Genomic DNA, 16,699 nt, shown 5'->3' on the forward strand with positions numbered 1-16,699 from the left:
TCAACTTATGAAACATTTATTTTAAGATCGAAATTACAATCTTATTTTCATAATTTTTCCCTTCTTAACTATTTACATTCATTTAAAATAATACATTAATGACCCTGTTCTAAATACCTATCCAAACTAACTGTTAATTCTACATATTCCTAGAATAGTAATGTTCACACTTTAAGCAATGGAAAAAGGGGGGGGGGTAAAGATCAGTAAATGGTAGGTAGTGCATGTAGACTATACCCCAAAACATCTTTACACTTTACATGTAAACCAATGTGAACCCCATTTTGAACATAGTTCACTTTAGCCGTCTAATTGGACCCTGATTGTAGTGTGTCAATCCAGATCTGTCTCTCACACTGCCACTTTCCCTGAGCAGCAGACTGGTGATGGGTGACATCAAAGACAGCCGTACCACGTGTGGATCCTCTCTAAACATATTTCGCCAGCCATTTACAAGAGTCATTTTGGTATTTTTAATATATAACTAAACCGTACACATAGTGCAAACTAACAAATGAGGAAAGCATACATTCCAAATATTATTCCACACAATAATGGCATATCTTTGCCATTCAAGCAAAAATGCTCTTTCAAAAACTCCATATGACAGAGAGAAAATGTTTAGTTATTTGTGTGTTAAAGTCTCCTCAATGGGATTAACAATTGGTTGTTCACCATTTTGCAGTTTGGCCCGACACCTTTGAGAAATAAAAATCATAATTAAATTAAAACGGATTTGTAATATGTGAAGTATCTAAATAAATAGGATGCAATTTGCTTCACCCATCACCAGTGCATTGAGCAAACCCTGTGTAACATGTAGAAAGAGGGATAAATGAGGGCGTTTCCAGTGTGCCACCTCACACCAACAGAACCCTGAGCCCAGTGTGTGTGAATGAAAAGAGGGAGTCTGTCTGGTATGTTTTTTCATGCATACGTTCCTCCAGTGATGAGTAGCTCATAGGCTGGATCCCGGCTTCTGCGACACAGCACCACACAGGCACACAACATTCCCAGCATCTAGAGGAAAGAGTTGCAGAGTTATTTTCCAGTTGACTATGACAATTTATGGATAGAAGGCTGCATCTAGAGGAAAAACAGTTATTTTCCAGTTGTCTATGCTAATATATAGAGAGAAGGCTGCTTCCTCTATAATTTAATTACTGCCATGAGAAAAAAATTTTGGCTGGTAGTTAGGGCAGTTAGTTGAATTCATAGGACCATGACAAGATTTTTGTGCCCACCGCCCCATACATTTTTGCAAACTAACTTAAAGTAGATTCTGTTAAAGTTCATCACACTAGCTCATTCAACAAATGTGTTCTGAAAGTTCAGACACAAAGCTAGACTACAGTAAAAACAAATCAAACAGCCCAGCAGAACAGCTGCTTTAATTCATGCATGTTTGCCAAGAACAACCTAACCTACTGCCCCATTTCTTGTCTTGTTCATTCAGACAGGCTGAGTCAGTTACCATCTGAAAGTCACGGGCATGCGCCAGGCTTGCCAACACATAATTTTATTTGCCTTTACACCCCAGGGGGTATTTGGAACTGTATAAATGTCAAAGTCAGTGATTCAGCCGCTACAGGCCTATAAAGGCATGGTCTGACACTCCCTAAATGCTTTAGTGCCAGAGCTCTGCTTATGGGGAGAGACTGCCGCTGTGTAAGCCTTTTTGATTTGCAGTCTCGAAGTGTCTCAATGACTAATAATGCTGAAGTAACTGTACTACCTGCATTAAAGAGTAAGAACCAGACAGTCTAGCTCAAGAGGGATTTATTTTTTACTTCTAAAAGACATTGATTTAACTTTTTGTATAAGATAAATTGACAGTAAGGCTTGGGATTGATGCCTTTTTCACGCATCGATAATTGGAAGATTTTCCAGATGATTATTGATATACAGTATATCGTTTTTTTTTTTTTTTTTTTATATATATATATAAATAGGGCTACCCATTGCACAATAGTCTCTGTCTTTTCAAACATATTTTTCAACACAACTTTGGTAAAGTGTAAGCGGGTAAATTAAAGGGGGTCGTACACCGGACGTGTCTGGCAGACGACATGGCGCATTCTAAAATTCGAAACAATTATTTTCTATGAAGGTACATACAAAGCGTGGAATCGCAGTCTCTAGAGGCTGCTCAAAATTCTACAGCACCACAGAGCAAAAATAGTTCTCCATTGAATTCAACCCAAATCATTATCAAAGGACAAATATTATTTACTCGAGCCATCAATGGATGATATATTGTGTATATGCATCTTTCATATAGCCTACACAATGTATTTTCAGTTACAAGTATGTCTTTTTTTAGCAGCTTGAATGAAAACTCTTCAAAGATTCATACAGAGAAATTGCATTCATTCCTAATCGTTTAGTTTGCGCAGTTAAACCATTTTCATACACTAACCTACAAATTCATCCACGTCACTTTCATTCTTGAAATACAAAAACCTTCGTAACGTTTGTATGTGTCCTGTGCAAGGAGCTCTAAAATACCCTTCCTATGTTGTGATAGCTGTGCCTTCCGACCAGCTTCAGTAATGTTATATCACCCTCTTGTGGTCTCCCAATGCTATTACACCAGACATTAAACAGAAGCCCAACTAAGTGTGTTAGAAGGCATGCAATTTAAACTAATTAGTGAATAAGAACCAATGTCTTAAATAGTGGTCGGCGGATATGGGTTTTTTAATAGCCGATGCCGATATACAGAGAGCAAGGTGGCCAATAAGCTGATATAATGCCGATATATCACACAATTTAATATAGTAAATAAACAAAATTGCTAAAAAAAAATTTTTTTAACTCTTATTTAGCACTATATTTACTCAATTTCACACAAAACTTTGTAAAAAAGAATCTAAAAAAATATTGTATTTTAAATGGTAGATAGCAGTTTCTTCTAATTTCTGTTTAGTCATCAAATTTTAATCATTTATTTGCACATGAAGAAATTAATATATTAGGAAGAAGGAAATAACAGTACACACAGTAGTCCAGCAACCATGGATGGCATGTCCACATTGGCAATTTTGCATTTACTCAAAAATACAGAATCAAACCAATTGTACATACTGTGCATAGTGAATAAGACATTTACTTATAGCACACATGAAGTGCTTTTACCTTGAAGTTGCACAAGAGTCTATTTAGCAGAGATGGGCCACTTCTATTAACATGAATGGGAGAAATTGGAACGCTCAACCAAGAAGCTCTCATGCCCAACGTTCAACAGATGCAGACAGGAATTCCCACCTTACAGGTAAAAAGCCATTCACCTTTTAGATACAGACTTTAGGTACATCTGTCAATCAACTCATTAGCTATAAAAGCTGTGAAAATTTCGTTTTTTAGCGTAATCTGAGGTAAAGAAGCACCATTTATGATACCAGTGTTGTCAGATTTTACTGCTGATTTGAAATATGTTCTTTGATCGTAATCTTGACCAACCGTTTTGGAGATTTGAGTCTTTCCCCATTCAAGTAAATGGGAGCTGCACTGTCATGACTGGAAATAGCCTCACAGTGGACTGACTTGTTAGAATGACTTTGGTTGCACTCACACACTCATGCGGATCCAGCGAGCAGCAGTAATCTTCTGACAGTTTAAACGGCCTGGATTGCCTGCTTGGATTGTGACCACTGACCATCATGATTTGTGAAACAGAGGAACTTTTGAGCCTGAAATTTTGATTCTGGCTGATAGAACACGCGCTTCAGAGGAAGATATTATAGGAGCACTCGGAAGGAAGAAAACGCTGGATTTTTGTGAGGTTCGTGAATTAGATCTGTTTAAACAAGATATCTGCATATTTGCAAATGGTATATAATAGCAGTTTTATTGATATTTGCCTTTTATCATTAGAAAAGAAAGTTAAAAGTGACAGGGAACTGCTGAAGACAGGTTGATAGAATACGTGCTTTAGAGGTAAATGAGCGTTCCACAGGATGCTGGATCTGCTCAAGTTGTGAGATTGGTTTATTACATCTGTTTAAATGAGGTATCTGCATATTTGCGGATGGTATATGATTAGTTTTATATTTGCCTTTTTATCATTAGACAAGACAGTTAAAATTTACAGGGAACTGTTGAGGAGAGAAAGGGAGAATGAAACATGCAAGCACTTTAACATTATGAGCTCAAATGCTTCTGCCGCAGCTCTGATATTCAGACTGTTTAAATGACACTGTGTTGCACACCAGTCTATTATTGTAGTAACACGATGCACGAAACAACAAAATGAACCATGAAGGGTCGTTTACATGTCTCAGTCGCTTCACATGCAAGCAGGTGATTTTCTGCGCCCTCAATAAAAAATAAATAAAAAATTTAAAAAAATCAGCAAAACAGGAAAGTTTATCTGCCGATGCCGATAATTAAAATGTCAGAATATCGGCCTCAGCAATATATCGGTCGACCACTAGTCTTAAATGCATCAGAACAGTTAGCATACCTGAATTGCAGCAAATGTAAGCGCAGCCCAGATGACGTACATCATAATCTCTTTCAGTTTCTTCACAACCAGGGCTTCACATCCCTAAAAAGATTCAATATAAGATTAATGTCACATGCAGGCTTTCTTCGCTTCATAGGAAACTCACAACCACACACAACGTCTCACCTCAGGGTAAAGGTCTCCAGGGCGGGAGAGGGAGCCAGTGCAGTTGCTCACGTTGGGTTTGCAACAGCTCTGCGGTACACTGTTGTTCCGAGACTCCTTGAACCAACGCGTATTCTTCCAGTCAGAGTAGTTGGCTATTCCGCAGCAATGGAGCTTTACATAGAGTACAGTGGGCAATATGAGAATTTTACTAGGGTTGGGAAGGATTTATGACATTCGGTTACGATAACAGTTCTGGAATGTCTGCATTCTTCCGCAGATGCAGACGGAGCACTATGGCCATGTCCACACTAATACACTTTAGTTGAAAACTCAATTTCCATTTCCTAACATCATTATTTTCCCCAGAGTATGCAGTACTAGTGAGCCTTTTTGCTTTTTTCAGTGTGGATATGCAGGAAACGTAGAAAAATCAGTGTGTTTTCAACCAAAAATGTATTAGTGTTGACATGGCCAACAAAAAAGTATTCACTACAAGCAACGGAGCCACTGACATGATGATCAGCATGCATCTTATTTACTGTCGGATGTGCACGTAAATCAACAATCAACTTTCAAGCGGGTGATTCATTGTTTCTTGCCATTAATAAACCGTGTAAACCTTTTTGTAGTATATAGCATATATGCCATGCCGCAAAGAAAAACTAAATCCAAAATGTGGATTTACTTTATTTCTTGTTATTAGTTATTACTCTGCTGTTGAAATCTAAAATAATCTCATAATTTCCATGGGCAGTGAATGCAATAAGAATTGTTTTCTTAATATTGTCAATTCTTTTTTCCTCAAAATTACTTAAGGAATCATTAACAGATCTGATGAAATCAGAACAAGAATTGATAAATCCCATGCTTAGATTTTACTGTTTTTTTCTATACGAGACAAATCCATCAATTTATAAACTCATGAATGTTTCTTAAGTAAATTCACCTCATTAACCAGTCTCACCTGTCTCTGCACATAGTCAATAGCACGGCTGGGAGCATCTGTGTTGGTGCCATTGTATTCATTATACACTTTCTGGATGGAATGATTGACCTCATCTTCCACCTAGAAACAAATTCACCCTTAATCACAAAATCCCTTTTCTTTATGTTGAAGGAGATGCATTTTTGTAGTCTATATGCCACAGACAACATTGCTATATAATCAGTGCAGTCTGAGTACAATGAGGGACAGGTATTACATTACAAAATGAATGCATTGTTCACCTTTCAATGCAATTGAAAGGTTTCACTAAGTGAAAGCCGCTTTTATATAAAAGAAAAGAGATGCAGTCACTCCTCATTTAGCAAATATTGACATTCTTTAAATGCACAACTTACCTTCGCTCTGTAAATATAGCCAAGCACCACCACTACCACCTCAGTCACAAACACCAACATAAGAATGATGACAAACTGTGAAAGAGGAATGCAAGAACAAGTGCTGTCAGCATAGACATAATGCTAAACATTGTTTATAAAAGATGAAGTGTGTTATTTCAGTGCCACCAAACGGAATGGCAAAAATAATGACTGTTTTCAAACAGGTTTCTTGAACACTCCCCCCAGAATTCAAGTATATTAATTAACATCAAAATAATTACACACTCCACCTTTAACCACTGCTTGTAAATTAACCATAACTTGTGTCTCATTTCAAACCATCCTTAAGGGAAACACCGTATACGACAAGTCAGTAATCTAATAGTTCACTAACCGTGGCAAGACCGCAGCGGCTCTCTCGAATAGTGGCACAGCATCCAATGAGTCCAATAATAAACAAGAGCGCACCAACAGCGATAATGACAACAGCTGGTATCAAGGTGTACACATCCTCAAAGAAATGGTCATAGTCATCATACGTGATAAACACGTAGGCTCCAACATAGCACAGGATGCCGGCAGCCGCCTATGAGGAGCAAATGGACAGGGTCAGTTATTCAAAAAGATAAAATGCTGCGATTCCATGCCAGGAGTAAAGAGTTATGTCAATATCATTATGAGAGTGAAATATGATCCTAATTCAGTTATTGGATTGATTTGATGCCGTCAATTTACCAAAAACCCAAATCAAATGAAGACATTAGCATCAAAGCAAATGATTTTCAGTAAGTATTAGGACACAAATTAACAAATTAATGTTGGCTTTCAAAAGAAATAAACACTTTGTCAGTATAATTAACAACACACAGAGCACTAAGAAAGACCATCGTGAAAGGTATTTAAAGTTTGGAAATGTTAACTGATAAGCCAACACTAAAAGGTCACAACACAGAAAGGATATTCATTTTGGCATTTGGGGAGATTTGTTTCAGAAGATTCTACTTATAGTTTCCCCCTTTTCTTTGCAACACCACCTACTGTTAGACCCCCTGAATGTTGTGCAACTGGTTTTTATATTATGAACTGGAGATTTAAAGGGATAGTTCACCCAAAAATTTAAATTCTCTCATCATTTACTCACCCTCATGCCATCCCAGATGTGTATGACTTTCTTCTGCTCAACACAAACTAAGATTTTTAGAAGAATATCTCAGCTCTTTAGGTCCATACAATGCAAGTGAATGGTAACCAGAACTCTGAAGGTCCAAAAAGCACATAAAGGCAATATAGAAGTGTTCCATAAGATTCCAGTGGTTACATCCATGTCTTCAGAAGTGATATGATAGGTGTGGGTGAGAAACAAATCACTACTTAAGTACTCTCTTTACTATAAATTCTCCTCTCTGCCCAGTAGGTGGCGATATGCAAAACGAATGTGAATTGCCAAAAACAAAAGAATAATGTGAAAGTGAAACATGAGATTTATAGTCAAAAAAGACTTAAATATTGTTCTGTTTCTCACCCACACCTATCATATCACTTCTAAAGATATGGATTTAAATATTTAAGTAATTTGGATTACTTTTATGCTGCCTTTATATGCTTTTTGGTCCTTTAAAGTTCTGGCCACCATTCACTTGCAATGTATGGACCTACAGAGCTAAAATATTCTTAAAATCTTTGTGTTCAGCAGAAGAAAGTCATACAAACTGGGATGGCATGAGGGTGCGTACATGATGAACTATCCCTTTAATAAATAAGCCTAACTCCTATAAAAAGAATAGTGAAGAAGTGTAATACGATCTCTCTCTCTCAACAGGAGACTTTAAACTTCACAGATCAAAGAGATTAATCAAATGCACAAGAAAGGCAAGCTGATTTGTGGAGTAGTAGGCTATTTCTAGAGATTCCATTGCTCAACTTAAGTCTAATATTCTAAAAACTTTGCCCCAGTTCTGTCAAAAGCCAACGTCATGGACAATGAGCACTATGTCAAGCTGTTTGGTGATTTTCGTAGTGGCTTAAGTGTTTGATTTTTTTTCAATATAAAATCAGAACGTGTTTTTGCGTGTGTCTGCGCTGTTTTTCAAACACGCACCGAATGCGTTTTTAGACGGCGTGTCACGTTTAAAAGAACGTTTGCGTATGCGTTGCGTCTACCTTTAATAAGCCAAGAATGCATTCACCCCTAACTCATTTATACCGACCTATTCTGCGGCTATAGGAAACAAACGGAAATGACTGGCCAATTTAAGCACAGCAGCGCATATAAAACAAATAAACAAATACAAAAAAACCTTGCAATGCGCATAAATTGTGCAACTGCTTAATAACAAACCATAAAAATATAATCAACATATGACCATTTAAAAGTGTGGATTATTTAACATCTCTATTTTAGAAATGCTTAAGAAGTATAAAGGACAGAGTTTAGTAATAATAATGCAGCTGCTCGTCACCTGACTGTGTCCATCCATCTGACAACACTGACGCACTCCCAAATTCTGCCTTAAACACCTAAATCTTACCCAGAATATCAGATTCAGAAACACCAAGACGGTCTTAGACGACGTGATCCCACACTGACCCATCATTAGAAGTTGGAATAAAGCCGTTTAAAATTGTAAATGTAACAGACAGGCTGCGGATTATAAAATGGCTGCCCGTTTCCAGGCTGCCATACCACTGCTGTGTTTGTGTGAGTCTGATCCACGAACAGCGCCACCACAGAGCACAGCAGACGCGCACGATTACTGCATGTACGGGGGCGGTACACAAAAGAGGGCGGGGTACTATAGAAGGGGCTGGACCAACTCCAAAAGGGAGCAAGTGGTGCTCACTGCAGAGCAAATGGGTGGAGCTTACGTCTAGCTCCCCCTCGCTATGTGGGGATAGTTCCACACACGGTAAGAGTGTCTGTAATAGAGGTCTGCAACGCAACCCGAGAACCCAGCGGGGTTCGGGTCAGTTTTTCAAGTAGGACTTCGGGTTCGGGTGGGGTCCTACCAAAAATAAACAGGCCTACCAAACTTGTTTCGTTCACGCGCTCTCACGCATGCGCAAACGGACGAGTTAGGGGCTGTTCACACCGAACGTGTGTTTGCAAGCGTCTGTTCTGTTTTCCCATTGTTTTCCTAAGTAAACACATGCTGGACGAATGTCTTTGACTGTTGCGCCGTGTCTCGCTGTTTCTTCAGCGTCTCGCACAGGACCGGCACTGTTTAAACACTGTCAAGTTAAAAAAGAACTTCAAACAAACGCATGTCGAGACATCTGCGCACTGTTTCATTATTTGTACTGCTTCTAAATTGTTTTTTTTAGCGCAGGTGTCACAAAGATTCAACGTTCTAAACAAGAGGGAACTGTTGCATTGTTTCATATATTTTTCCAGATTGTTCTGCACCAAGCAAAGTTTCAGCGCATAAACGGCAAATCAATGCTTTTTTCCCATTCTGCTTTAGTGTACTGAGAGGCTGCCGTGCATTTGTTTAAACTGTATGTTTACTGTTTCAATACTGTTACGAATGTTGCCTATATGCTTACATAAATATAGCCTATTGCAACAGAATTTGCTAGGAGAAGAAATTATAAAGACAGTGAGCGGGTTCAGTCTTATAATCTCACGGTATCATTCGGGCAGGTAGGGTCGGACCACACGGTCTTGTGTACGGGTCGGGTTTCATTTTAAGGCCGTGCAGACCTCTACGCTGTAGTCTCAGCCCCAGACAGCACGCCCAGTGTCTGTGTACTGTCTGACGCTTATCCACAGTTTTCCTGACCAACCACTGGGCGGCGCCATGATGATTCTAATGGCCTGTTTTCTATTTCTGGTCTTGAGACGCCAAGTAAAAACTGCCAAAAGGAGCGATCCAGAAGAGAACAACAAACATTTAAGTTTTACTTGGAGTAAAAATGAATTTCAGGCTCAACCTGTGCAGTTGTTGGCTGTCATAACTCTATAATTAATAATATAATGATATCAACATAACTAACCTCTGAGCATCTCTTCATGTCATTTACACAGACTCAGGTGAGGCACTGTCTATAAAAAATTGTCATCTTGACTCTGTGAAGTATCGGGATGTTTTTTTGACAATTTTTACAAATGTAATACCTTAAACATTACATTACCCGCTAAGAATATACGCCGATGCGAGTGAAAACACCGGAGACCGGAAATTGAAAACAGTCCAATCGTGCAACACTTCCGCCTTCAGGAAAAAGGTGGATAGCACACAAATTTGGAAACGCTTTCTCAGTCCAGTCAGACCAAATCTGATTGGCTGACTTCTACAGGATTTCCGAGAGCTTAGTTTGCGCTGGTCCGAGTGGAAGCACGAGTCGAGTTCACAAGGTTCTGTGTTGATACAGTGAGCGCTTTTGAGGACTAAATATTCACAGAATTTGCCCAAGTTTGCCAGGTTAGTCGCAAGTTGGTAACTATTAAAGATATTCAGTGTTTGGTTTGAGGCACATACTTGAAAGTAAAGCGGATATCCATTAGCAGAGCTATATATTCTGTTTTGTTTACTTAGTTATGTCTGTGAAATATTCTGTAATGGGGTTCTGTGCTGTACTTACAATCGCTACACATTTTTCTCCGTTTTCCCACGTGTTTTCTGTGCAATCGTTTGCGGAGACTATAAATATTATTTATTTATTTATTTTTACATGCCAATCTTTTATTATGGTAAATTTTTTAATATATTATTTATATATTATTGGGTTATTGGAGCCGTCTCCGATAACCCCGCCCCTAAACACCACGTAATGACAACCCCGGCTGTGACTGGTCACTTTACATGTCAGTTATCTTTTCAGATGGCTTTTCCTGCCAAAGTGGGCGGTTCTTTGCCAATGTTAGCTACGATAGACCCCAGACCTTTGCTGTGGAAGTCAGGCTATGCGAGACTAGGGTCTCTGGCAGCTTTATACTTCTCAAACCTAGTGAGCCGCCTACTTAGCATTTCTGGCCATTGTAGGACAGGACTACTTTGACTCACTAAAATGCTGTCTATGAATGTAGCTCACTAGGTTTAAGTTCCATCAGTTATTAATGATGTTAGTAGTAGTCGTATTTTATTTTTAAAAATTATTTTGTTACTGCAGAGACGTTTTAAACTTTTGTTGGTTTTGTTGAATTGTATTTGGTAAAACATATTTGTAGGTGTTTGTTGAAACTATGGGTCTGTTCCAAAACTTAGTGAGCTGCGTTGCTGTCTCCTGCATACAAAAGCAGCTGTCTTTTACGGCAACCTCCTTACAGAAATGATGCCTCATAAGAGAGTGATTTGGAACGCTCATCATAGGCGGCAGCTCCGCGCATTATTCAAATAGAGCTTCTCATGCAGCACACGGAACACTCAACTAGCAAATGTTTTCAATAGAGGTGACACGAAAGGAACAATGCGATACTCTAATGAGCATAAAAATATGCATAGTACACACACATTTTGGGTAAAACGTCAGTTTTCAATGATATTAAAAAATGTTAACGATACTTTTCAGTACTGCATGTATTTGTATAGTATATTTATAATAAAAATTTCTCATGCTTCATCTGCCATCTTGAATTTATTTTTCTGCGAGCTCATCACGGTGCATTCTGGGATCGCCTACACAGGGAAGGATACATACCAGGGGTCGGCAAACTATGACACGCGGAGGGGTAATCATTGGTACCAGCAATGGCGAGAGAGGAGTAAACTATTTTATTCATATGAAATTCTGCACCTGCATTCCAATCTACATCTTACTTGATGTAATCCTTCCTCATGATCACGCAGCGTGTTTTCACGAGCTGAATGGGAGGCTAAACAAAAGTTAAAATATGTCGAGACTGCAGTATACCCAACAGACTCGTGCAGCGTGTGCAAGCCATTTGCGCATCACGAGGTGGCAGCGCTTCAGGTTCGACGAATAGCATGAGTAAACGCGCCCGCTTTGTTTTGGTCAGGCTGCGCGGATGACAGCCTACATCCCACGATTTATTTGTTTCTTTTTGCTTTCAGAACAATGATGCAATAAGGAAAACACCTCTTAATCATTGAGATTTTGCATACAGGTACACCCTCCTTAAACCATAGTCACACTCAAAATTGCATTAAATGATTAAAAGAGAAAACATAAACCCACGTGGGTTCAAAAATCTAGTCTATAGTCTATTCAAAATAGAAATTAAATCTGGTAATAAAGTTTTAGGATTTTGCAGGTGCGATTCACCGAAAAGGGCTAAATAGTTGATCGGCTTGTGATGCGCGAATGGCTTGCACACGCAGCGCAAGTCTGGTAACACTTTAATAGTGTTTAGACTCCCATTCAGCTGATGAAAACACACTGCATGAGGAAGGATTACATCAAGATGTAAATTGGAATGCAGGTGCGAAAAACTTCATATAAATAAAATAGACTGCTACTTTCTCGCTGTGACTTGCGTGCTATGATTACCCCTCTGTGTGATTTTGAAAAATGTATGACATAATATAAGAAATATTTATGGCACAGCCATTGACCAGGAAGATAAAAAATGGCACTCCATGTCAAAAAGGTTGCCAACCCCTGATACTTACGATGCTACCTTAGAGTTCCAAGTATGTATAGCTGCAGGCCGAAGATCTCCAAATGGGGACAGGATCTCCAAAAGAGAGCTGCGCCCACATCAAAAGGGGTGTCACTTCTACACACAGTTTGGGCTCCATATATCTTTGCTGGCAGTTTGGAGATCCCACTCCATTTTGGAGCTCTGCCTGTAGCTATATCCTTCTCCAGAATTTGGCCAAAATGAAATATCTATCTATCTAATTAAGATACCTACCTTTTAGAACAGACTTCACGTCTGAAGTGTGCCTATAATGGCTCAAAATGCTGTCTCCGAAGGAAGCTCACTAGGTTTTGAAACAGACACTTTAACTCATCTAGTGGTATGTGGATTGTCTTTTTTATTTATTTATTTTTTGATGCTTTTCAGAAGTGTTTCAGATCTCATGGTCGATATTGATCATGCTTTACTTTCCTCCACTTTTAGCCTGTTTTAATGTCTCAATATCCAATTTGGGATACAAATTTATGATACAAACACTCATGCCAAACGTGTGTGCAAGATTGTTACACAAAAGAAAATTAACAAAGTGATCTCCTTACACCTGCTGTTAGTGAATTGACGTGCATAATCACTGGTTCACTAGACAGGAAGCAGCTGGATCCTGGACTTCCTGTCAAGCAGACGCCAGGTGGTTAGAATAGGCAGCAACATCTCCTCATCACTGACCCTCAACACTGGAGCCCCACAGGGCTGTGTTCTCAGCCCACTACTGTATTCCCTGTACACACATGACTGTGTGGCAACACATAGCTCCAATGCCATCATTAAGTTTGCTGATGACACGACGGTGGTAGGTCTGATCACTGACAATGATGAAATAGCCTACAGAGAGGAGGTGCAGACTCTGACACACTGGTGTCAGGAGCACAACCTCTCCCTCAATGTCAGTAAGACAAAGGAGCTTGTGGTGGACTTCAGAAGAAAAGACAGAGAACACAGTCCCATCACCATCAATGGAGCACCAGTGGAGAGAGTCAGCAGCTTCAAGTTCCTGGGTGTCCACATCACTGAGGAACTCACATGGTCCATCCACACTGAAGTTGTTGTGAAGAAGGCTCATCAGCGCCTCTTCTTCCTGAGACGGCTGAGGAAGTTTGGAATGAACCGCCACATCCTCACACGGTTCTACACCTGCACTGTAGAGAGCATCCTGACTGGCTGCATCTCCGCCTGGTACGGCAATAGCACCGCCCACAACCGCAAAGCCCTGCAAAGGGTGGTGCGAACTGCCAGACACATCATCGGAGGTGAGCTTCCCTCCCTCCAGGAAATATATTCAAGGCGGTGTGTGAAAAAAGCTCGGAGGATCATCAGAGACTCCAGCCACCCGAGCCATGTGCTGTTCTCACTGCTACCATCAGGCAGGCGGTATCGCAGCATCAGGACCCGCACCAGCCAACTCCATAACAGCTTCTTCCCCCAAGCAATCAGACTTCTGAACTCTTGATCTCCCACGATCAAAATACATCAGCACTGCACTTTATTACCCTTACTCTTATATCTCACACCGGACTGTCATAAATTATATTATTATTATATTATATTCTCTCTTAACAACTGACTATCAACCGACAGCCTGAATGTCAATACAGTACAATACTGTACATTCTATATATACTACTATATATACTTTTTTATATATTTTTATTTTTTATTTTTACTGAATAATGTGTATCTATATAGTGCGTATTGTATACTGTACAGTGTATGCTATTATTTGTATATTGTTGAGTGTAATTATGTGTATATCAGACATTTAAATTGTACTGTGTTAATTTGATGTTATTGTAAATTGGTATATGTCTCATCACTGTCACGACTGCTATGTTGATCGGAACTGCACCCAAGAATTGTGTGACAATAAAGTGATTTGATTTGATTGATTTCTATGGTGGTACATGCATAACACAAAGTTATAGTTCAAAAGACTGTAGGTATGCATGGCCAACTGTCCCATGACATAAACAACACACTGGAATTGTTAAACAGGTTTAAATATTGAAATTTCCACTTGTAACATTATATGTAACAACAGACAGAAAAATCTACATTAGGCATTGACATAAGTGCAGTGCAATCTACAGGATTTGTAGTTCACACAACCACAAAGCTTCTTCCTGTTACACACTAGAGTTGTGGGTTTTTCCCTTCTCACATTTTTCCACATGGTTTTATAATTTGAAAAATATCCATACATCCTGTACCATGAAGTGGGGTTGATTAAAGTACAGCAGTATGTAGTTTAAAGATCAAACGTGCAATATTTAAAGCACAGCTGCATGCATGCTGTTTCATGACTCAGTTTTAACATAACTAAAATCAGCATGAGTCCCAAACAGTTTATCCCAGTGACTAAAATGGGGTGTGAAGTTGTTATTTGGTTTTTGGTGGTGGACATCATGCTTGCTCGGACCTCCGTAAACACCAAATGGGATCAGACAGGATGTGGACCAGGGGAAATCATATCCACAATGGTCCTCCACTGATACATACACATGGACCACCATGAACATCCAGGTGGTGAGCAGATGACACCTCAGTAAAACTGGGTTGAGTGTGGTCCAGAAACCCACTGTGACCAACTCTCATACCCCAAGGCACTTTGTGGCCAGAGCAAAGGGGGCAGAGTAATTGTGGTGAATGGCATGGAAAGTGACATACAGCCAGCGGATCCTGTGATGCAAAAAGTGCCAAATGAAGTACTTAGAAAGTCGAAGAGGTGCAGGGTTCCAGCCACTCCACCTAGAAGTTCTAGTAACGTAGGTGCTCGTTCAGGCAGGGGATTGGGAGGTCTCTACATCCACTGAGCTACTGCAGCTGGGATCACTAGAATGATATGATTATAGAGGGTAACTCCACTGCAGTGTAGGAGCATTGCAGTTGTGGGCATCTTGCCAGGCTGGATCTTGTACGGTGTATAGCTGGCCACCTCTCTCTCATGATGTCGCAGACTAGGTAGGGTAGGCAAAGAATAAAGTATGATGCCACGGTCAGAATCACAGGAAAGAGAGGCGATCGAAGAGTGTCATAGTGGTTGAGCCGCAGGTAGTCCCACACAGGCTGCAAAACGGAGTCTCTTTCCTGGTAGCTCTCCCAGACCATTTCAAACACATACATTGGTGTCATTTTCAATATATATGTAAACTTCTATTCTTATATAGCAGCAAATGAAACACTAAGAGAATACTTTAGCTCTGTATTGGGTGTTTCAAGTAGCTCAGGTACCTCGTATCTAATGACTTTGTAGTGAAATATTGATACCCTCGTCCCTTTTGTGTCTGAGGTGTTATGTACGATGTAGGTTTTTAAATATATTGCGAAATATTTAAAATGGATTTATTGCTCAGTTCTTGAACATGACAGGGCATGTCCAGTTGTCATTCCACTCCATAACGCAAGAGGACGTCGACGTCAAATCCACACAAATTAAGCTTGTAGGTAGAATGGTGATTAGCAAGAAATGAGTTGTATAAATTGGGCGGGTCTAGTGGCCCAGAGATTGTCAACGGATTTCCCAAATTTAGTATGGCAGTCATTCAAATTTATGAGTAAAGCGCTACATTATTTGTTAGGGTTAGGTTTAGTGAAAGATTAGATTTGGATTATAGTTTCTTCGACTAATCAGATAGCGCTTTCCTTATGAATATTACTGATTATTCTAATCGGGCGTCGCTTTCCTCATAAATATTAATGACTCGCCTTACGTAAATTTGCAGTCAGACGTGATGGCTCTGAACAATATATCTCCTTATAAACTCTTCACAAGTTTATTTTCAATTCAATAGTGTTTAAAGTTTCTCAGTATCATTTTCATGAGTAAATTATTATTTAAGCGGCCACTGAAACGCCACACAGAGACGGCTTTTCACGTGGTACCTGTTAATTTTCTCTGCGCTGGTCAGGCTTGACCAATAACAGTTTTAGATATTTTTTTTTTATTTTAATTTTATAAAGGTTTGCAGACGCGAATTTGTATTTTTATTTCAGGCAACAATCCTTTGAAATGACTAGATTTAAATGATTAGACTTTTTAATATGCAAATGTCTGCAGTAAAACTAAAAAAGTTCTGAGATTTGAATGCGGGTCAAAGGGTGATTCCGCTTTCTGAGCCAGCACAGCGCCGCTTAGAGGAGGGAAACTTTTTTGTTCTAGTGCATCT

The 16,699-nt window shown here is 39.4% G+C and overlaps 1 protein-coding gene and 1 pseudogene across 1 annotated transcript; both read right to left on the reverse strand.

Moving 5' to 3' along the window:
* LOC127456226 (tetraspanin-3) lies at positions 1-8,668 on the reverse strand. Its single transcript, XM_051724613.1, has 7 exons — positions 8,467-8,668; positions 6,333-6,524; positions 5,957-6,031; positions 5,580-5,681; positions 4,634-4,786; positions 4,466-4,549; positions 1-1,020 (listed from the first exon to the last, which is right to left on the reverse strand). Exons 1-7 carry the CDS (start codon positions 8,530-8,532, stop codon positions 928-930), a joined length of 765 nt encoding a protein of 254 aa, XP_051580573.1. The 5' UTR covers positions 8,533-8,668; the 3' UTR covers positions 1-927.
* A 5,883-nt stretch (positions 8,669-14,551) lies between these two features.
* On the reverse strand, positions 14,552-15,665 carry LOC127456173 (cholesterol 25-hydroxylase-like protein 1, member 2; annotated as a pseudogene).
* Positions 15,666-16,699: the final 1,034 nt, after the last annotated feature.

This window comes from Myxocyprinus asiaticus, chromosome 18, assembly GCF_019703515.2.
Source record: "Myxocyprinus asiaticus isolate MX2 ecotype Aquarium Trade chromosome 18, UBuf_Myxa_2, whole genome shotgun sequence".
NCBI lineage: Eukaryota > Metazoa > Chordata > Actinopteri > Cypriniformes > Catostomidae > Myxocyprinus > Myxocyprinus asiaticus.

Excerpts from the sequence above, each read along its gene's own strand:
- LOC127456226 (XM_051724613.1), bottom strand. The coding sequence starts at position 8,532 with ATGATGGGTCAGTGTGGGATCACGTCGTCTAAGACCGTCTTGGTGTTT. Across the intron at positions 6,525-8,466 it reads TTCTGAATCTGATATTCTGG|GCGGCTGCCGGCATCCTGTG; the intron begins GTAAGATTTAGG and ends TGCTCCTCATAG. Across the intron at positions 6,032-6,332 it reads GCCGCTGCGGTCTTGCCACG|TTTGTCATCATTCTTATGTT; the intron begins GTTAGTGAACTA and ends CCTCTTTCACAG.